The 22,406-nt window shown below is 43.4% G+C and overlaps 1 protein-coding gene across 1 annotated transcript in view; it reads left to right on the top strand.

Annotated features, from left to right (window-relative positions):
* negr1 (neuronal growth regulator 1) overlaps positions 1-22,109 on the top strand; it is a 134,581-nt gene extending 112,472 nt beyond the window's left edge. The window contains exon 7 of the mRNA XM_030050179.1: positions 20,737-22,109. Within this exon, the coding sequence (XP_029906039.1) occupies positions 20,737-20,837 (101 nt within the window). The 3' untranslated portion in view covers positions 20,838-22,109. The remainder of the gene's footprint in view (positions 1-20,736) is intronic.
* Positions 22,110-22,406: the final 297 nt, after the last annotated feature.

Raw genomic sequence — 22,406 nt, forward strand, 5'->3', positions numbered from 1 at the left:
TTTTACAGTGGTAAAGTATAATAAATAAAATGTAATGACATTTATGTAATTCTCAAATGATGCAAAGCAACAGCAGTTATTATTACTATTGGTTGTAGCAGCAGTTGCTGTAGTGCTCATATAGCAGTACAATGAGTGTGCTTAATACCTTCAGTGCACAATATAGAGCAATAATTTGTCTGTAAGCGCTCCTTTGAATGTGCTACTGATATGTTCACACTTGTCAGGGAGCCACACAGACAGAAATAGAAACCATCTGTCCTAGCAGCTTGACAGTGTTTTTATATCTTCTGCATCATGAAAGTTTACACTGTTTTTTTTTTTTTTGTTTTTTTTTTTTTGTAAAAATGGTAATACCACAGATTTGTTGACAATAAAGGTCTTCGGCTTGTTTTATCTTTAGCATACGGATTGTATGTGTTTACCTAAACATAATGCACTGCTCCAATGCTCCGAAGCAGCTGGCTCGGTGCCACCCTGTCATTCCAACAAAATGTAGATCTATGATAATAGGATACGCTCCCACAGGCTTTCACTTCTGTTTATTTCCGCAAATCACTTGACAGTAGGAAAACAACACTCTTAACACTGTACCGAGCTACATTTCTTGTCTTTTCAAGATTGTACAGTGCTGTTGGTTCAAGGAATATTACATGCATTATACATAATGTGTGTGAATCTTTCTGATTCCCAAGTGTCATGTTAACTCTGAAATAAACAAAACCCAGGCAGCTCGCATACAGCTAACACCAGTGGAGACGGTCCACATATTGTTTCACTCCTCTGTTAATCCTGTTCTTAGCCCTCATTTCTGCTCTGGATAATCTTCATGGTGCATTGGTTGTTTTTTTTTTTGTTTTTGTTTTTTTTTTTTTCACATTTCTGACGTAATAAGACCGAACTAATTATGGAGGAGGTAACTCTAATGCTGCCATGAATCTTGGATGCCTGACATATGCAGCAGAGGCATTTTTCTGACCCCACCCCCCCCCACCCCCACCCACCCAACATCAAGCTTTGGGAGGTAGGTAGATGAGATTAATGAGGCCATGACGGTTTATGTGTCTCGGTAATGTCTTGGAGAAGGCCATAAAACATCGATCTCCTTTGTGACGAGGAGATCCATGACAACAACCTTTAAGAAATGTGATCTTTTAATTCAATATGTTGGCTTGCTTAAAAGGAGCTACATCCTTTGTTTTGGCCTGTGAAAAAAGAACAAAGAAGAGTTTTTTTTCCGGTACGCAGAAGTTTTTTGAAACTTAAAATCTCACCAGCTCAATGAATACCATTATCTTACTGACGTCGAGAGGGCTAGGTGATAGATCTTGCTTTATTCAAGGTCCAGGGTGTAACATCAAAGCGATAATGTACCTTGCTGAGCACTCTCCCTGAGTTCTCCAAAAAAATTCCGAAGTCATTCCCTCGGCTCCCTAAGGCGCAGTGAGCTACATTAATCAAATTATTTTAGTAAGCATGTAAAACTTCTTTAATCAAAGGATAGCGGGCTAATTTATGTCAGAAACTGGGTTAATGTGTTCTGTGGCAGATGACTTTAAACAAGGTTATGGTATGCTCTCCCTCTCCCAGATCCTTTATTTTGTTATCTGATCTTGGTACAAGTTGGACCCCAAGGCACATTTTGTTGATATTACACCGCACATGAGGCCGTCCCAATAAACAAACAACTTGGCATTTTCTTCTGAAGTTCTAACTGAATATTCTCTCTTGGCCATCACTTTGTAAATATTAACAACTGTTATTGGGAGAGACTTATAAGTACATTTTGCCTCTCACTGAAACCATGTAATGCGTTACTTTGGTGACTGAATCAGTCTGGAATCAAAGAACAGGGACTGTTCTTCAACATATTGTTAGGAATTTTATAATACGGGATGTTATAATAGTCTACATCATGTTGTCTTTGCTGCATTCATTCATTCAAATTTCATTCATTCAAATTTAATACCTTTTGGACTTAAGGGGAAATGAAAGTCATAAAAGAGTAGCAGTTTAAAGTAACATGTTAAAGTTTTTAGATGCTGAAGCAATTCAGCTGAGACGTTCCAGTGTGAATGAAGAACAGATTTGCGGCGTCTGTCTAGAGCCTGAATATTAATTGTTATTATCTATTGTCTTGCAATGAAGACAGATATTGACTTTCAAATTCACTCATTTGAAACTGCATCAGTGCTTTGTCTGTGGAAGTGTTGTCAGTTTGGTGCCACATCAAACAGATGCTCTATTTCCACTAGTATTTATTTCAACACAAAAGTCACAACATCAGAACTGGTTTGAAGGAATCGTCGCCTCCCATATTCGCTTGCCTAAAAGTTATTTTCTGTGCCGAGCTCAAAGCAGGCTGTTTCTCAGAAGACAGCTTGTTTTGAAAGCAGCAGAAGTTCAAGCAAATTTAAGCAAATTTGTTATTTTAAGCTGAAAATCCCACTCCTTTGGGATTCTTAAAGGTTGTTCCTACTCCTGGGCCTTGCAGCAGCGCATACTTAACTCTTGCAATATATTCCCAAACATATGGTCCAGCATATGCTACAACACTACATCGCTTGAATACTGATTATTATCGATAACTCAAATACTGGGTCATCCCGACTAACCTCTGCTCATAAACAAGTATTATATTGACTCAGATATAGACTGAAGGAAATGGGAGGTAAAAAATGTATAGAATATCAGAAATCCGAGGTATCTTGCCCTTTAGCACACAGTATGAAGTTTTTCTCACTGCAGTAGGCCTGTGTTCTTAATTTCCATCAGGATTATTTCTGACCTTGTACAGCAGAACACTGATACTTAAAGACTGTTACTCAATTTCGCAGATGTAATTGAATGAGCCGAATAGATCTGCCCGTCCTTTCTTTCTCCCCACGCACAGTCAATCAGAACAAATCGCCATCAATCTGCACACATCACCAGTTGCGTAACACCATCTGCACTTCCCCTCAAATTAAACTTCCTGTGTGTTGCCTTTCCAGGCGCTTTCAACCTAGCAGAAAGGCAATCTGAAACTCTGGGACAGTCAAGTAGAACCAGGTACCAGATTATAAAAAGGCCTTTTATTCCCCCAATACCTTGGATCTATCTTTGCACAGCAGAGATTCTGCCTCCTCCCTCAGCGACAACTCTCAACCCTATAAATCAGCCATGGCAGAGCTCCTGAACTTGTACTCAACAAAAGTGTTTCTAAGAGGGTGTGTGTGTGTGTGTGTGTTTTTCCCTCTTTCGCTCAGATGCAGACGTTATGGATTAAGTCTTGTTCTTCAACGTGAAGTGAACTGTGCAGAACATGGGCTGTTGAACATGGGAGAGTGGTGGGAGCAGTGTGTGTCTCACCAAAAACGAAGTGAACCCAGTGTTAACAATGTTACAGTACACCTACCACGCGAAGGCATCTGCAGCCGGCGTCTGAGCGCTGGAGCTGAGTGCTTCAAGTGGCTATTGCAGTGTGATCACCAATGTGACTGCTGACAGCTCAGTGCTTTTTTGAGTCACCACCGGCGAGCTCATGGCAGTATAAATACCCTGCACTTATGAAATATGCAGTAGGATGGAATATATCCCATTGATTAGCTTATATCAGTGTCTTGTTTGAGGAGACTGCTAAATGCTGAGAGACGGGGCTTGTTTAAAGTACAGTGAGAAGGAAAGCGGAAAATGGGTAAGTATCTGCCTTTAATCTGCGCCAGCTGATTTTTTCTCTCTCATTACCCAGCATGCTCAGTGTCAGACAGTGAGCTGGCCCCAACTTACCCATTTTGGCACTATGTTTGTAATCACGCTTATCAGATATACCGCAGATCATGTGTGGCAGAATCGAGCAACCTTCCGCAGCCTCCGTCCCAACCCCCATCCCGTATGGTTTGTCTCGAGGTGTTACCCTGACCTTCATTTTGCTGCACGCTAACACCGCTAATCATCTATGGAAGGGCCTGATAAGCAGATGGCACGTCATATATCATACTTGACCCCTAGATCCCCGGACAACGCAAATAGACCATGGGTGTGTGACAGCAATTCGTCCTGTGGAGCTGGAGGCCTGCACACTTCCACAGCCGAGCGCGTGCCCCTACAATGAATGGGTTCAGAAGCACACCGGCTGCACTCAGGAAATAAATAATGTAGCTCACCCTCCCCTTCAAAATGTAAATTATATACCTACTGGAGAATGATTATGAAAACAAAAGCCCCCAGTGACTGCACATACAGAACGCTTCATAATGTACAACATAATAGAGAAAGTGGGTACATTCAGGGAGTCCACAGATGATCTCATTTGATAGGGAGTCACACAGCGTGATCCTTTGTGCCAGTAATTCTAACACAAGTGCACAAGTTAATTGAACTGATCAGCAAAGCTTATGCCTTATGACTCTTGTGTTTTCTGTTCATGAAAGCCATTTGTTTGATATCACAAGAGAATATTATGAATTCCTCGTGTGTTTTCTGTCTTTAACATATAAAAGTATTAAAGAAAGTGCTATATTCACTTTTTAGCTGATTGCTATTGTTACAGAGAAGTGTTATGTCCTGCCATTTCTCTGATTCTACAGTCTAGCATGTGCACTCATAGAACATTCAGAACACATTTTGGGATCCCACAAAGGCCCACTTACCTCTTCTCCCTCCAACCTTAACTACATAAACAGATTATCATCCATATTTCATGGGCCTTAGCCTTCACTGTTCCTCTCTGCCCCCTGCAAAGACTCATTTCCAGCACCGGTATTCACCTGTTTGTCAGATTCTGATACAAATGGCCATGCTGCCCTTCCCCCCCACCAGAAGATAATTCTACTGACCCCACATCTCTCTCTCTCTCTCTCTCTCTCTCTCTCTCTCCCTCTCTCCCACCTTCTCTCTCTCTCCCTCTCTCTCATCTCTCTCTCCCTCTCCTTCTCTCTCTCTCGCGCTCTCTCTCACTCCATTATCCCCTTGCTCCCACATGTACTGCCTTGTTCTCTACCTCTGATTATCTCTCCCACTCCGCATCTCCTCAGGAACACCAGCCATTAAATGCAAGCCTGGTCGTGCTGTCAGTCCCACACACACAAAAGCACAGTGGTGCGCACCAAAACCATAATAAATGCCTCTAGAAGACCAAGAAAACAATTACACAGACCCCAATTTTTTTCAGTTCACCTCCCATGGATATTTCTCAGTGTTAGTGAGAATAATAGTGATGGTGGGTGTTAAAATTGAGACTTTCCGAGGCCTTGCCACCTTTCAAATCATGAGGAATCTACTCATGCTTGTGTGTTTATTCCCACCAATCATTTAAGCTCTTGTTGTTGCAGGGGGTGCTTTTATCCCTGTCGCTGCCACTTATAATCTCTTATTTAGCGTAACTTCTGACTTTGCCGGTCACCATATCATGCATTTCTATTGCGGCGCCCGGAAGATCAAAGCACATTATGCAATGTAGCGCTTTCAGGTTGTAACATCTTTCCCCCATTTTTGAAGTCATATTTACAACAGTGCACGTTTTCCCTGTGAAATGAGGATTTGGCAAATGCGGGTGGGGGGGAACACCACGAAAGGGAGGCGCCAACTGAAGGGATAGAGAAAAAATGTTGTTTGTCCATTCAAATCTTTTTCCAGGTTTAATTGGCAAACTAGTCACACCAGTCAGAATGATTAATAGGATGATTCAGTTGAGAGATGGGTTTTGGTGCACCCAACAACAGACAGGACTCTGCAGTGGCTGCGTGAGAGCTGAAGCAGAAAATGGATAGTCATTTCCTTTTATGGCCACGAAAGGCTGCTGTGGAGACTCAGTCTTGGTCTATAATTGAGACACCAGGGTATATTCTCTTTCTGGACAGACTCTAATGGTCAGTGCATTAAGGAGGATGATTGAAGAAAGCCACACACTTACAGTGGAGGCTACAGTAAATCAGAAAAGATGGCTTTTTGGCCAATTTGTAGATTGCGCCGGGTTCACACTGTGTAGTGCTTTAGGTCTTTCCCCTCTCTCATCTCTGGTGAGAGTACTCTTCAGCAGAGTTAAATGGGTGTAATTCTGAGGTAAAAGAGAGAAAGCTTTTTAGTAGTAATAGAGAGGAGGCTTTGGACATGTTGTCGTTGCCCTTTGGAAATACAGTAAATGGGCTCTTCAGGCCCAGCCTCCTATGTACCATCGACTCTCTTCAGCTTCAGCCTTCTGCATTCTACTCACAAGGGCCTGAGACAGAAACTTTCATTAGCTTGAGCTGCTCTTCACAATCTCACAGACATGGCGCACAGTCCCGCCATATCTAGAGCTTAACAGCACTGTGACGTGCAGACCGTTTATTACACAGCCTCTGTCAGGCCACTTGGTTTTCCAACCATTTTATGCGACACTTGACTTGTGACTGCAAGTGTCACGCCTGGGCAGCTTGTTGTGGGGTTTCGTATATATTTATACATGACAACGGGCTGCCAGCAGATTACTGGTCTTTTCATGTGATTGTGCCAGGGGGGGGTAAAGTCTTTGTTGCAAACTGTCCCGATAGTACTTTCACCTCCGGGACTCACCCATGGCATGTGTACTCCCTACGTATTTGAGTGTTAGAAAGGATGCCTATATGTCACTCCATGATAAGTGTTGGGAATTACACAGTAATTAGTTTGCCCATTCTAAACACACCCTGACTGACACTGGCTGTGGAAGAAGCCTGGAGAGTAAAGATACTGTGCTCACTGCCTCCACAAGCAACCCCTGCTAAACCCTTGCCTCCCAAATTTGCATAGAAATTATTATTCCTTTTTTTCCCCGCATGTACAGTGCAATTTCACAGACACAAGGACATGGAGATGCATTTGAGTGGCTGTTTTATTGTCCACTGTGGCATCGTTTAGTCCACTTCTTAATTCTGCAGCCCGATAAGAGGCAACTCCAGAGGTGAAATTTTGAGGTGAAGTAGTAGTAGCTGAAGTTTTTTATTTGTAATGTGTGGTTTCACATTGTTAAATCATAAATAAACCATATTTTAATCTGCAGAGCCATCTGGTTTTGTATGCCCAGTAGCCACACGGGAGAAACACGAAGTTGCCAGTTCTGTTTTTGCTTTGTTCAAGGTTTAGAAATTAATGGCAAAAAACAACAACGTGTTTTGTTATCGAAATAACTAACCATGATTTGTTACAATGCTTGCTGTAAGAGTTGCTTAACACATTTTTTTTTTTAAATCAATCAAAGCAAAAACAAAACGTGATATTATGTTGCGCATACATATGCTTGATAAGCGAAAGCATGAAGGGAAATTGCCCAGTCAGTTACATTTATATTTACAGCTGATTACATGCAAGATTTCCTGTCTTTTTTCCTATTTTTGCACCAGATTGCATTCTTACAAACGGAAACTGCAGTGTACCAACTGCAGAACAGTTGGTGCATACCTGAGTTTGACTACCATGTCCCCAAACAAATCAAACGTTGGGGATAAACACTCAATTCAACTTGTGCTCTTCTAAATAAGGCTGGCATGAAAATACCCTTTCAGTCATCAAAGATGCGACATCCTCCACTTTGGATTTGCAATTCATCTGGCTTTGGCTGCCACAGAATACAAGCTCTTCCCTCATCACGACAGCCTGAGGTCAAACACAGAGCGGCTCTAACCACAGTTGGTCTCCCCACTTTTGTGTGCAAGATTATACAGGAGGGAATGTGATAGGAGGGCTCACTTGTACTATCCTCAAGTAGGGTTTACCACACTTTGTACTTTGCTATCTTCGTCCACAGAGAGTGCATGTCTGAACGAATCCTGTTGACTCCCTTCACTTGTTTCACCTAAAACACTGTGTTATCGATTGTGTGAATCCGCACACACTGTCCTCATGGCACAGCACAAGATTTTTGTCCGTTGTCTTTTCAAATCACACCCCAGACACCTTCCTCTTGTCTATTCTTTGATTCCGTCTTTCCCTCTTCCTTCTTCACTTGTGTTGTCAAGTTTGATGTCTTCAGTCCCCCCCCCCCCCTCCGCCCTCTCAGAATGAACTCTGTGCTCGGTGTGGCAGTGGCACTGCACAATGTTGTTTTACTCTGGCAGACAATTATCTCTGAGAGACCTGGGTAGGGAAAGCTGCTCTCTCCGGCACAATTTCCCCCACCACCACATTGCCTATCACCCTCTAAATGGCACACACTCATGTCTATAAACACACCCAAGCTAAAGCCTTTTTTTTATCTCTCTTTTTTTTTTATTTCTCTTGTATTCGTGCTCTTTAAAGTGTGCATACTCACACTTGGGTGCATCTAACATACGCAACACACTAACAACATGCCACTTAAGTCATTATCACCTTTGGAACAAAAGTCTCAGTCAGTCTTACAACTGATGACAGTATTTATAACAGAACATCCATTAAAAGCAAAGCACATGCATTGCCTTTCCCTCTGTTTACCGCTCCTTATGATTCTTGAAGATCCGTTTATTGACAAACCACACCTTGAAGACCTTGGAGGTTTTTAAACGCGGTTAGAAAAGGTCATGACATTCAGAAATGCCATTCTCTATGGGGAAATGGCTTGGATGCCTGGCCGTTAAATAAGGTTAGTTCTATTGGCTTGATTTCTGAGCTGTTTGGTGTCCTCAGAATGGCCATGTAAACAGTGGCCAGCTCTCGGCTAATGCTGAAGACTCTTTCACTATTGAGCCCTCAGTGCAAGCGGCGGTGCTGCTGGGAGGGGTGGGGTGTCACAGCGAGTGATACACTTCCCTAGAGGCTCATGAAGGGTGCAGAGCAGGCACACAGACACACACAGACACACACACACAAGCATGCTGGCACATAAAAGCAGTAAAATGCCGAGAACGTCCCCACTTGGTTTTTGTGGTTGTGTGTGTGGGGGGTGTATTTGACGGTTAATGATACACTTCTCGGGAGGCTCACAAGGGGTGCAGGCACACTTCCACCCGTGCAGTCTTGTGCGTGCACACACACACACCAGCACGCTTTTATGCATCTTGCACAGCAGAACCCGCTAGTGAGCCAACTGCTTCACTATCTCACTTCACTGCTCTCCCCCTCGGTTCTCCCCGTGTAACAGCGGAATTGAAATGCAAGTGCTTAAGGAGGAAGGCTCGAAGAACCCCCACACAGCACAGAAGCCATTAACCCTTTAGTATTCCCGTGGCCTTGCCCCTGATGAGTTATTCAAGGCTCGGACAAGGATCACCCCCCACTTTGCTTTCACTGTGGATGAGAAATGGTCAGTTAACAGGAGATGCCTGTGGTGAAATGATCCCGCGACCCAATACCCCAAGGTCTTACCGGCTTCATAAATCGCCTATTTTTACGTCCTCCCATGGTGAATTACTGTAATGTCGTTGAAACAATCAATGGGCTGAGCTACTCACAAGCCAGCCTCTATACAGAGTCCTGTCAGCTTTGACACTGTTAATTAGCACTGCTGAAGAATCCCAGCCACTTTTGTCTGAGCGGATTTGAAGGGAGACGAGAGGATTAGTCCATTTTGCTTTACATTTCTCATTCCTAATGCCGTCTAGCATGGGGAGAGCTCAGCGATGGTGGGTGGCTCCCAGTGGGCCCCCAGCCACAGATCTCAATCCCAACATGAAACGCTGCAATATGACTGGAATGGGGCCCATGTGGGTTTCACCAAAGTAGCAGGGGTGCAGGCACACTTTCAGGTCGAATGTGAAAAGAATATTTTTTTCTTCCCTTATTGTTTATTTCCATCACTTGTAGATGTCTGCCACCAGATTAGATTTCAATAGTGTGTCCTTTGCTTTGTTTGTTGACATTTGGATGATTGATGTGGATTTTGAGATCACTAGCAACCCACTCTCTGCTCCAGTTCAGAGCAAACTTTGATTTTTTTTCTCTCTCTCTTTTTTCACAAGGGATCGATAAAGCACCAAAATATTTTCTTCTGCCCAGATTTTCTCATTGAGTTAAACAACAAAGATGCCTCCATAAAATATCTAGTCATGCATTATTTTTGGATGTCGTGTAATTTTGGATGAATAACACTTGTTCCAGACATTAGGTTTGTTTTTAATGCTGGTAATGGTATGCAGCGAAAGAGTGAACCGAGATCTGAAGAGTTCCACAGATGTCTCGCCTTGTGCAGGGCTGCAGCTTGACTAATGCAGTTTGCAAAGTGAAAAACAATACTAATACTGATAATAACCGTGATAACAACAATTACAGTAGCAATAATTAAGTAATAAAAACAACAACAATAACAATAAGAATAATAATAATAATAATAATAATAATAATAAAGTTGCTAAATGTTTTTGGCCTGAAGCAAGCTGTGTGTCATGAATTGTACTGGAGGAGATTGCAGATATCAATGTTTGTTTGTCAACTGATACAATTTGTGTTTTTACCTAAATCTAAAGTGTTTTGAGTGTGTGTGTGTGTGTGTGTGTGTGTGAGTTATTGTTTGAGACATTTTGACTCATTTAGAAATGACTTTTATCAGTAGTTGGCCTGTTGCCTGGATAACACCCATGATTGGAAATTTTGCTCTAACAATGCAAGCAGTCCTGTTGGGAAAGTGCAGATTCAATTTATTCTGGGTTCACTCTTTTCCCCACACATTATACAGGATAAATTAACGCTGATAGAGGAACTCAGTAATTGGATTCTGGGTCTTATTAACCATTAAATTGGCATTTTTTCAGTTGCTGGTGGAACTTTGATCATCACTTTCTAGGTAGGTGGCACTGGACACTCTTGTATGGCGAGTTTGTGTCCCGCACACTCTGCCCTAATTGCTTTTAACATTATGAATATAATATAATTGAAATGACATTTCCCATGCTCATATTCACTGTCAAAAAAAAAAGCAGTGAGTCAACTTGCAGATGAATATGTATATGAGTCTCCATCTGGCTTGCTTTCTAGCAGCCAAAGATGTGTGGGTTTCACCAGATGTATTGATATTTGCTGGCCTTAGTACCCAGCTGAGTTGAACCAGGGGTCAGTCCGCCGGTCCAATTTGTCAGTAAACGCAGACTCATTCCCCTCAGTGATTCCAGTCAATAATGTTTGACCTCATGTGAAAAATGGGAACACAAAGGCAGAGAGCATGGTACTTGCAGACTTGGGAGCTACAGCCAGCAGGCGCAGCCCCACATCAAAGAGAAAGTGCGTGTGTCATCGTCGTCGGTTGTGGTATTTATGCAGCCGTGGAAGTTGCACATCGATAGTGTCAGTGCGGCAGAGAGGATAAGCCTACAGAAGAAAGGCTAAAGTGGATTTGGGGTGGGGGGATGTGGGGGGATAGATAACAGTGGAAGGCTTTTTTGTATCTGACACTTTTCAGTGGGAGGTGATATTGTCTGCCTTGCCTGCTGTAGACACTCATGCCTTGACACTTTTTTGTGCAACCCAAACATCTAGTACCGTGCCCACTGTACAGATAAAAACCCAGCATGTCCAAATACAGTTTTAATAATCTAAATACGCTCCCCAGATCTTTTGGGTCTGACATTAGTAACTTAGTTTTTAGTCTTATTAGTGCAGCCGTGTCGTCTCCAAGACGACAGACGGAGGCTATTTAACAATTAATTAACAGCTCCACAATTAGTATTCTCGTTTCAGTATAATGAAGATTCATTCTTATTCCAGGCTGCAGTCTCCCAGAACTATGTGTGTCAAGAGGGTCATGTCAGCAGTAGAAAGTGCTTTTTTGTGTTTGTTTTGTTTTGGGTGTTTTTCCACCTTTTTCCTCATCGTAATTGGAGCTACAGCAGGCATTGCGGTGCGGGCCGTGCAAAGGTTGTGGATGCTCATTTACATTTTTTTTTTTTTTCTGGACCTTGAACTGTTAAGGATTTAACTGATCCCTCAGCATGCGAATTAGAAAAGAAGGTACTCTCAAACACAGGCTGAACTGATTCTTAATATCACACGTGTAAGGGGGGAGGAGTGTCTGCACTAGCTCAGAGCGCTGTATATAGTATCTCCCCTGAATGAATGGTGCTCACTTTAGGACACTATAGCTTTTATCTGAACCTCCCCGCAGCAACAAGGTGGGGAGCAGAAACTGGAGTGCGTTCAGGGCCTCGGGTTTTGTCTCAGCATAATAAAGGAATATTTCATGTGTGACACTCATACAGCCTATGGGCATGCACCATCTAAAGCAGACTTTCAGCTAGCAATAATTAATGTAAACATATGGCGTGTGCCGCCGTTGAATTGTGACTCGACTCCATGCAGCTCCAAGGCTTATACAGCACCACAACTAGAAATAATCCACTGCACATGCTAATCACTTGGCAATTGATTTGGCCTTTTTTGGTCCAACAATTTCTGTAAACCACTGAATTGATCTGAGAGAAATCAATTAACAGCATGGGGTAGGTAAATATGAACAAAAAATATGGATCGGTCTGCATCTGCGCAAATCTCAGCTGCAGCTCATGCCCTTGTGCAGAGACGCTCAGCATGAGGAAATTCCAGTCAGGTTCGACTAGCCCCAGGTGAACTGCGATAACCAGGCAGTCTGCAGTGATAAAGTTATCTTATATCCATCAAGAAGAAAATGCACTTAACCCTCTACATTCAGCCCTGCTCTGTTATCGGCACCATAATGGAAATTGATAAAAGGAAGCTGCCTTATCATAATCCTACATACATAACGGCGGGGAATTGCTATTTTTGGGGAAGAGGGTAGAGGCAGAGGATAGGACGGGACGGAGAGGGCAGAGGAGAGGGTTGCCTCTTGGTTGGAGTTCAGATGCTATCCGGCTGTATTGATGGCGCAGCTCATGGAGATGCAAGTGCCATGATTTCTCCCGCGAGAAATGCCTCATAACCGACCAGATCGTCGCCGTCATCACAGGGCTGCAATAGCTAAGCAGCAGCTGACTCAGCAAAATCCTTGGGCCTGGAGCATGGCTCGAACAGGAATAAAACCCTGATAAGCATTAAAAAGTAGGGGAGTGCGAGGGGGAGGAAAGGGAAATTATTGGAGAGACAGAGAGAGAGAGAGAGGGAGAGACCCAAAATAGGAGAGGGGGATTATTAGAGATAAAGTGGGAGGGAGAGAGAGAGAGAGAGAAACTGGGACTGCATGAACTTGTTACATCTACATGCTGACGCCATTTGTTTGTGTCCCTGTGCATTTCATTAAGCCTCTAACATTTAACAGATTTAGTGGGAGCAGTCAAAGTCATACAGTAATTATGCTTTTGGAAATGCTGTGATTAAAAACCTTTGCTTTAACTATCAATCCACACTGCACTGCTTTATTTTGTTTATTCCCAGAACGGGCTGATGTGGATTTACCCTCTAAATTTAGCAAAAAATCCTACAAGGGAAAGTTCAGAAAACATTTTAAAATGCAGATTTATCCAGCCCGGGTGCATATAAAGTACATCATTTGCAAGCTCATTGATTCCCTGCATAAAGCATGTCCTTGAATTGATGATAGGTGCGGCAATCTCATGTGCAGGTCACTCTGAATTCTCTCCAGTGCCAGTATGGGCTGAAGCGGGCTCATATCGCGGCTATCCACATGACAGACATCTACGTTCACATTCTGTGTCCCGAGTGTAGATGTACAGGGAGCCCTAGGGACAGAGAGAGAGAAAAAGAGAGAGAGAGAGAGAGGGAGGGAGAGAGAGAGTGAGTCCATCAATAATGAAAAAGACCAGTATCTGCGTGGCGCCTGCCGGAAATGACTTCTCTGTCGGGATTCCTTCCACGAGCTCACACCGTGCTAAGGGCTCTCTCATGTGTCCAGATACCCCACGGAGGTGTTGATTAAGTCAAGCTGAAGGCCAGAGCCTGCCCGCCATCGAGAGCCCGCAGCTCACTCAGTAAGCTATCAGGTGACCCGTCTTGCTTGCCCCCTCCGCCTCTCTCTCTCTCTCCAGTCTGATACTGATGCTGAGACGAGCTATTAGTGCCCAGGCTGCAGCCCTGAAAAGCGTTCCGCTGGGTGTCGATAACCCACAGGTAGCGGGGATGGCGAGGGCGAGCGAGAAGAGGGAGGGGGAAGGGCTTACGGCACCACTGGGAGGCGGGGTAGGGTAAACGATCTCTGAAGGCCATCTTATTAATGGAGGCTTTTCATTACCAGCGCTAATGCAAACGATTGGCGGGGCTAATGAGCTCGAAGGTTCGCGTGAATGAGGGCTCTGTGGACTTAGCGTGCGATCATCATAACGGCAGACAAAAGGTGATGAGTTCCAAACATCATATCCGCTCACGAGCCGCCGATGTACATTTTGCTTGTACAAGAAACAGGAGGAAATGGAGAAATGGATGGATGAGTTGATGAGGTATTAAATCCACAGTGACCCAATCCAATGCGGCAGGGTGCTGCAGGCAAGAGGACAGAAGACAAATGAGGGGACACTGTCAGCGGGTTAAAGTGTGCTAAGGCACGGAAAGCCGAGTCATCAAGGGTGTGCAAGCACTTTGAGTAGTGCGTGATATTCTCTTTTTACGCTTAACAGAAGGCCAGTGTGCTACCCTGGAAAACAACAAAACAAAACAAAACAACAACAACAAAAAAAAACGCTCTCAGAGTTTGGCATCCAGTGTTAGAGACACTCTTGGCGACTGCTGTGAATCTTGCATGTAGAGGGCTTTAGGCCGATTTACAGCGTGGTGTGTACAGGATCAGTTCTGGCTCAGGAGTGTCTCATGTAGACTTTCTCAGGGGAGCTGCAGGGAAGAGGACCAAAGGCCACTGATTGATGGTCAAGGACACTGAACCCATCCCCCACCCTCGGCTCCAAGCAGCCCATTTCTGAAACCCTGTCCTCAGGGGGATTGGGATGCTGCCTGGCTGGCTGCTGTATGTATACAGGCATCGACAACCTGCTTAGAGAACACAACCAACTCCGGGGATGAATCATCCACTAAACTAAAAATGAATGAATCCAAGAATTAATCCAAGAGCATGGTCAAGGACATTTGTAAAGGATCCGATTTTTTTTTTCTCTCTTTTTTTCTCGCTTCAAGTGTTTTTTCCATCTTTTACTGTAGTGTTTAATCATGAAACTTGTAGTCTCTAGAGACAGGCATGTGGCTCCCGCATTTACCAAAAGCTTCCACCTAATGGTCTGTGTTTGTGCATGCCTAAAGCTGATAAAGGAAGTGAAAGCAGCTATCCAGTCATTTCCCCTCGACTCTATCCGCTTTGTCTGCACGCAAGTAAGTCCTGCTGGAAAGCATTTCTCAAAGCCTACTCAACACTAGCTAGCCAGCGTCGATGTCTAATAATGTGTTGTTTTCACATTCCTGATGATGCTGAAGCTGCAGGCGTCAGGTGATTCATTTTGATGTTGCGTGTTTACAATCTGAAAAGTTAGTTGATAAAATGCACATTTGTTTCGAATATGGTTGGTTCATCTCATGTGGAATTTCTGTTGGTTAACACGTCCATGCCCGCTTTCTGTAAAAACCAAGGAAACCTGGCACCAAATAGAGAGCAGCCTCTCTTCTCTCTCTCTCTCTCTCTCTCTCACACACACACACATACACACACACAGGTTCTGCACTCAGTAAGAACAACAGAGTCACAGAGGTCATGGCAGAGAAACATTGTAAAGTTTGGGTACATTTTACTCGAGTTGGCCAGTACAATAAAATCCATGCAAGTAAGGAAGGCAACACTCGCCGTGTATCAAAACATCTGATGAGCAAGCACAGTATACACATGCAGAAATGTGCAGAGTTCAACTGCGTTACTGGCCTCGCAGCTCCCTCACGGTCCCATCCTCATCCTCATCCTCATCCAGCAGGTAAGCTGGAGCTACAGTACGCAGGTGCAGCCTACAGCATTAATTTAGCAGGAGGTATTAGCTAACCATTTACATGAGACTTCATTCTTTCCACCTTTGTTGCTGAAGAAATATCCTCTTTCTCTCCCTCTCTCTCTCTACCCTCCCATCCATGCTGAGAAAAATCTTTACTCACAATATGTAGATATTAGATAACAATTAAAAAGGGCAACAACAATGTCTTGATCTGGAGAGAAGCATCGTGTCAGGCTGAAGACCTGAAATGGCTCGTGCATTAAAACATCGAGCTCTGAATCTTGAGCCAGTGCGTGTCTGAAGGCTCGTTGCCCAGTTCCTCAGCAGAGGCGGATGCAGACCGTTAGAAAGCTGCTGACCTCAGTTGTCATGCGAGTGTGAGCACCAGCTAGGCGTGACACTGAGCACAAATTCAGTTTCAGCCATTTAACCATTACATATTTTGGATATGTCAAAACAGATGTGTTTCCATCCCCTCAGCCACCACCCCCACTCCGCTTCAGTATCACCAACTTGCAATTATAGGGAATACACCAACATCGATTAGTTCTTTAACATTAATATAAAAAAAAAAAAAAAAAAAAAACTACGGTTCCCTGCAGATGTGCTTTACAACTTCATACAAATCAGCACATTACAGGTAGTTCTTTTGCTTTCTCAAATATGGTTGTAAAAAAAATACATCCACTGAATATGTTAGATATCTACTACATCTGCATCCATATTGTACTACATCTAGTTCCAAAAAAATAAAACTACAAAAAAAAAATCATAAGATATTTGTGTTATTTTAGTTGGTATTGATAGAAATGGGAAATTATTCAACGCTTCAGTGTGCGTAGCTTTATGTTTCTTATTGTTATGGCTTCCAAATGTTTGTGCAGCTCCAGTGACTTCCCAGTCATTTTCCCGCAGACGGAGCTGATGTTCGAGTGGTTTCAGTGATAACACACTTTGAAAAGGCTGTGCAACGCTGCAGGGAAAACTGATCTGATGCCATCTTGTCGATGAATATGACAACCATATAAGGTGTTGATTGGCTTAAATACAGGCGTACCTTTTGGCTCATCAAAAATTAAAACAGTAACTGTGAAACAACAAATTTGCCTCCGACAGTTCGAGGGAAAAATAAATAAATGTGCTATATGCTATGACCAAAAAAAGACGAATCTCTGTTCCACTTCAACAAAATGATTACAATAATTCATCTCAATAATTGCATTTTGTTGCTTAATTAATGTTTTTGAGTGTAGATTTGAGAGTGCAGCTGTGTAGAAATTACAATCTAAGAGTGGAAGTCTTATCCCTATGTACGCTGGCAGTCCAAGCTTTCAGTGGATTGACTTATTTTGTCTCCATCACATATTATTGGGCGGATTCGAGCCCACAGCAAGTAATTGGTGGCTACTCACTCGTGGTAGTTACCATCTCTACTGAAACTGTGTTGCAAATTTTAACAGCTGCAGCACACACTTTGTGGCGCACTCAAAGATTGTGGAAGGGAGCGGCTGGCGAGAGAGACTTTGAACTTGTGTTTTTAGATATGAAGCCTATGACAAGCAAATGCAGGATTAATGTTTGGAGTGGAGCATGTGCTATCACACACCGCACGGGCAGAGTAACTTCCTCCAAGGTCTGAGGAGGGAAAGATAAGGGAGAGTTCCGTGTTACTTTGCGAATGACGTTTCAGAGAAGAACAGCAGTGTGCACGGGTAACACTCGAGACTGTGCCCAACACAAACCCCGCACTGGGTGCCACTGTGGCATATTTCAGTGTGATTCATTATCTGTGTCAACAGTGACGGAGGTTCAGGGCCTTAGCGTTTGCTGTGCATATGATACGTGGGCAACAAAACTGCCAGCGATAAAAAGTGGAGGAGAAGGGAAGGAGAGAGGGGGCTGGCTGATTTTCCCAGCAGTGTGTGTGTGTGTGTGTGTGTGTGTGACACACTGTTTAGAGCTGATGGCTACATTCCAGAATGAGAAAAGAGAAACAGGGAATGTTATTTTCACGTGACTCTGGGGTTGGGCTGGGGAGGCTTTAGTTTTTCATTTTGGTTCCGTTGCAAAACAGTAATTGAAGCGTATCGCTTTCATCTCCGCTTATCTCTCCTGCTCCCCTCCCTTTGGAGCGCTGCTTGTCTGCCCAGCGTCTGCACGTCTTGACACTGTTGGTTTCTCTATGATATATTGTCTCGGATTCTGGTACTTCATTGTAGCTCGCTGCTGATGTACATGGCAATTAAATTCAAACCCTGAAGAGGTGCTGCTGCTCGGGACTGAGATCCCACTCCCTCCTCTCCTGTCCACCACTGCTGCAACCTCTCTCTCTCTCTCTCTCTCTCTCTCTCTCTCTCTCACACTCTCTCTCTGTCTGTTTCTGTCTCATTGTCTTTACTCATCCTCTCTCCCCCCTTTGATTCCCCCTTTCTTCTTTCTTTCTGTCTTTCACTTTCACTTGTTTTCTGTCTCTCTCTCTCTCTCATTCTTTTCCCCTCATGTTAATAAGCAGGGAAAATGGTATTGCAGGCAGTTCCTGGTTGGGGAGTTAATTAAAATGGCAAGTTACAACCCACACAGTCAAAACAATGGAGGCCCCGTTTTTAGCAAGTGACACAGGGGGATATTAAACAAGCCCAAAATCAAACACTGCAAAGAAGTAGGAGCCTTGTAATATTGACTGTCCCCTCACTCACACGCACACAAACACATTTCGCCTTCTAAATGACTGCAACTGGAGAGAGGCATGTTGTCTCCAGCATGCTACACTATGAGGCGTAATCATCATCAGTCAGCACAGAGATACAGTAATTACCTCACTCCCTGATCTGGGGTATAAAATGCAGAGATTATTCTGATCAAAGCACTGGCTAGTGCAACTGCAGCTTCACTGCCACTGATCAGATGAGAAGCTGAAGCTGGGAAATAGTGACATCTGCCTATGCCCCTCCCCCCATAACTCCCCCACCCCAAATGATTTTGCTAGCATGGCTAGCACAATGCAATGCACTCAGGCTCTGGCAACAGTGGGCCGGCTGAGCAGGACAGGAGCTGTTGCCATGGTTACTATTTCTCGGCTCGTTCTCGCAGCCCAGGAAAACTGTGTCATTATCCTGTGCTATGGATAGGAGCAGAGGAAGAGAGGGAGAGGGAGAGAGAGAGAGAGAGAGAGAGAGAGAGAGAGAGACAAAGATAGAAACGGAAAGTGAGAGACAGGGTGGAGGGGGGCGGTTGAGGTGAGGAGGGGGTGGCGGTTCACACAGGCTAGCCATGCATCTTCCACACACATCATCAAAATTTGCGCCCATTTGCACTCCTCTGCTCCCCGTACTTTCCATCTTTATTTTTGCTTCTCCATCTGTGAAGGCAGCCATAGTTTCCACACTAATGGGTAAACAACAAGTACAGTGTTGGCAAATAATGCCTGAAAATATCAGGTAAAAACAGTGCTCTGTCAGGTGATAATGGGATGTGCATCTTTTTTTCTCTCTGTCTCTGGCATCTCCCGTGAAAACTGTTACCGGCCAGCTATTTTGTTGGCGCAAAATAATCTATGTACGACTGTACTGCTTTCAACACGCAGACGACCATATGTCACTAAAATGACAAGCAGCCCAGGTTCTTATTGAACAGACATACATCCAACAAGGACAACAGCACAATGGGATAACGATCCTCGATTTGGACACGACATGTGCAGGGGCCATTTGTTTCCATCCTAATAAATTCACCAAAAGGAGAGGGAACTAGATGTGACTTGATGTTTATGGCTGTGTGTAGCGGTATGTGTGCGAGTCGGCGTGTCATCGTTCACTCTGCTCGCACGCGGCTGTGTTTGTGCAACGCGAGGTCCACATCAGAGCCGTTACATTGTGAACTAATTACATGGCCGTGTAACTAGAGGCACCCTGCTGATATGGGCTGTGCACCACATGATTTCCCCAGGTAGAGCAGGGGCTGTTTGCAATGCCGTGCTGTGCTCCGTGTGTGTGTGTGTGTGTGCACGCGGGCCTGTGTGTGATGAGCGAGAACATGTTTGCGACCTGTAAGGTGTATTTTATTGAGCTAAAAGCTGAAAGCGTGAGGCTGCGTTGGGGAAGAGAGCGAGAGGCAGAGTAGCCCTTCCAAATGAAAGGCTGCCCTCTCCCTGACGCAGCCCTCCAGAGAAACCTGTTCATGTTCCTCCGGCTGTCGGCGGGTCACACCAACACAAACAGCAGAAAACAAAGCCGCCCGCCACAGGAATGTGCAGGCGAGACCCTTCGCTTATACTCCTCACTTCATCCAGGCCTTTTTGTACCACCGCTGTGGAAAGAGCAAAAGGGGAAGAAGTGCCTTGACATCCAAGTAAAAAGAGATAGAAAGGAGGAAGTGTTAATTTTGATTTACTTTGAGTCACATTTTAGTGAATTTTTGTTAGTTTTGGTCAACAAAAAACTTGAGGTAGTTTTAGCCGAAAAGTTTTAATCTAATTCTACTGAATCATTTTCACATTTTTTCCTTGTACATTCCTCATTAAATTATTTGTCAGTGACCTTTACACACAGATCGATCTACATTCCTCATTATAATTTCTTGTATTTTGTATAGCTTTTTTTTTTATACTGTAAAATCAAAAGTAGGCTTTACTCATATATCTGCTCCCTTCCAAACTGAGGTCAGGAGCAGTGTTTTCACCCAGCTGTTAATTTGTTGACCAATATGGCATTATATTTCCTCATAGTTTTTGTCAACAAAGCTTTAGCCTGTCGGTCTTACCGAGTATGTGTGAATAGGTGCACTGTTGCCCGGTGCGCTGAAACAAGTTTCTCCTACGCAACGGAGAAAGCAGCTGGAATCAGTGGCAACGGTAATTGTGTTTTTTTACACTCTCATTTGGAAGTGACAAACTGAGCTGACTGCGGCTTTGCAAGTGGTGGGTGCGGCGATATGAAAAGTGCAATCACAACTAATCAGAGCTTCTCTTGTTTCCTGCCCACAGCCCCAAACACTGCACCCTATGGGAGCACAGGAAGTGCACAAGTCCCGCTGGCCTGCCGGTACCTGGTCCTGGCTCTCTCCTCCTTCATCAGCGTGTACTAGCAGAGGGCGGCGCATACACAATGACTGTCAAGAGCATTTATGAATCCTTTTTGACATTGCTGATGGCTGGAATCCAATCTGGTACAGTTTATCGAAAGCCGTGAGGGGAAAATAATCAGCATTACTTTGTGTGGGGAAAACTTTTTTTTTTCCTTCTTTGTTTTCAGTGAAATTTCTCTCATGTAAATACTATGATATGAGATGTTTATTTGTTTTTTGGTTTTTTTTTTATTATTATTATTATTTTGTCTTTCTTTTTTTTCTATTCTGATTGATTGACCACCTTGTGAATCAGTGCTCATGCCACTCCCCACCCCCATCGAAGACCCCCCCCACCCCAAAGCTCCCAGATGAGTTACTTTCATGCCTCTCTCTCTGTCTCTCTCTGTCTCTCTCTCTTTCTCTCTCTCTCTCTCTCTTTTACTCTCTTCCTCTCTCTCTCTGGGAGGCGATGGCACGGAATTGACATTTTCATCTCTGTTTTTGTAAATGGCTAAAAAGAAGCAATTGTGCCAAGTCTCTCAGTACACACAATTATCATACCAATGTTGTATTCAGTATTGAATGTATTATGGGTTGTTGAACAAAGGAAAGACATATATTTAGATTCTTAACAATACAAATTATGATTATGGAGTGCGCTTAAAAAAAAAAAAAAAGAAAAAAGAACAAAAAAGAAAAGAACAAAAAAGGCAGGACTTTTTACAGGATCTGTGTTGTCATGATTACTCGATAGCTGGATGAACAATGTGGAAGGTGTGCTTTGTTGTATTCTGAAATGGGTCCTTCAATTATTACGCCTGCCTCACATCTTCGATCAGGCAGCCGTCAAAGTAGCAAAGTATACTATATCGTGTCTTTATATTTTAATATAGTGTAGGCTTTTGTTTAAAGTGGGACCAGCTTTCCTCATTTGACCAAGAACATTAACCATCATTATGGAACCAGAACACAGTTCACTACTTTGTACAGAATGAAGGGAGGAACATCGCTGCCCTATGTTTACATGCATTTTTTTTTTTTTTTTTTTGTATGAAAAATAAGTATTATATTCTCCATGATTTCTTTTTTTTTTTTTCAGTGAGTCCATCTTGGTGAATGTCACAACAACTAAACTGTTGCAGTTGAGAGGAAATATGGGGAAACTGTTTATATTGTACATTTTCAAAAAAAAAAAAAAATGGTGTGCCCCGAGCAGAGCCCGAATGAAATTGTCTGCTTTCTCTTAAAAATGCGGTTTGTACCTTTTTTTTTTTTTTTTTTTTTTTTTTTTTTTTTTTTTTTGAAACATGCCATCTCCACTGGGTTCTGGCGTTGGCATCTTGTTTTCGATGTTGCTGTCTACCTACTGATTATCTTCTGGCACAAGTTGCTCGACCGTGATAGGCTACGTCCCGCTGAGACAGAATTACACATTTCTGACGGTGGACTGTGGAAAAACTGTACCGAGGTAAAACAGCGACAGGTCTTTCACTGATTTGTCATTTATTTATCCCTCTCCCACTCAACATTTAAGATCAATTTCAGCCCTTAAAATCTTACAAACTGTCTCTTTTAGGGTAAAATGAT

This window comes from Myripristis murdjan, chromosome 4 (assembly GCF_902150065.1).
Source record: "Myripristis murdjan chromosome 4, fMyrMur1.1, whole genome shotgun sequence".
Classification (NCBI taxonomy): Eukaryota; Metazoa; Chordata; class Actinopteri; order Holocentriformes; family Holocentridae; genus Myripristis; species Myripristis murdjan.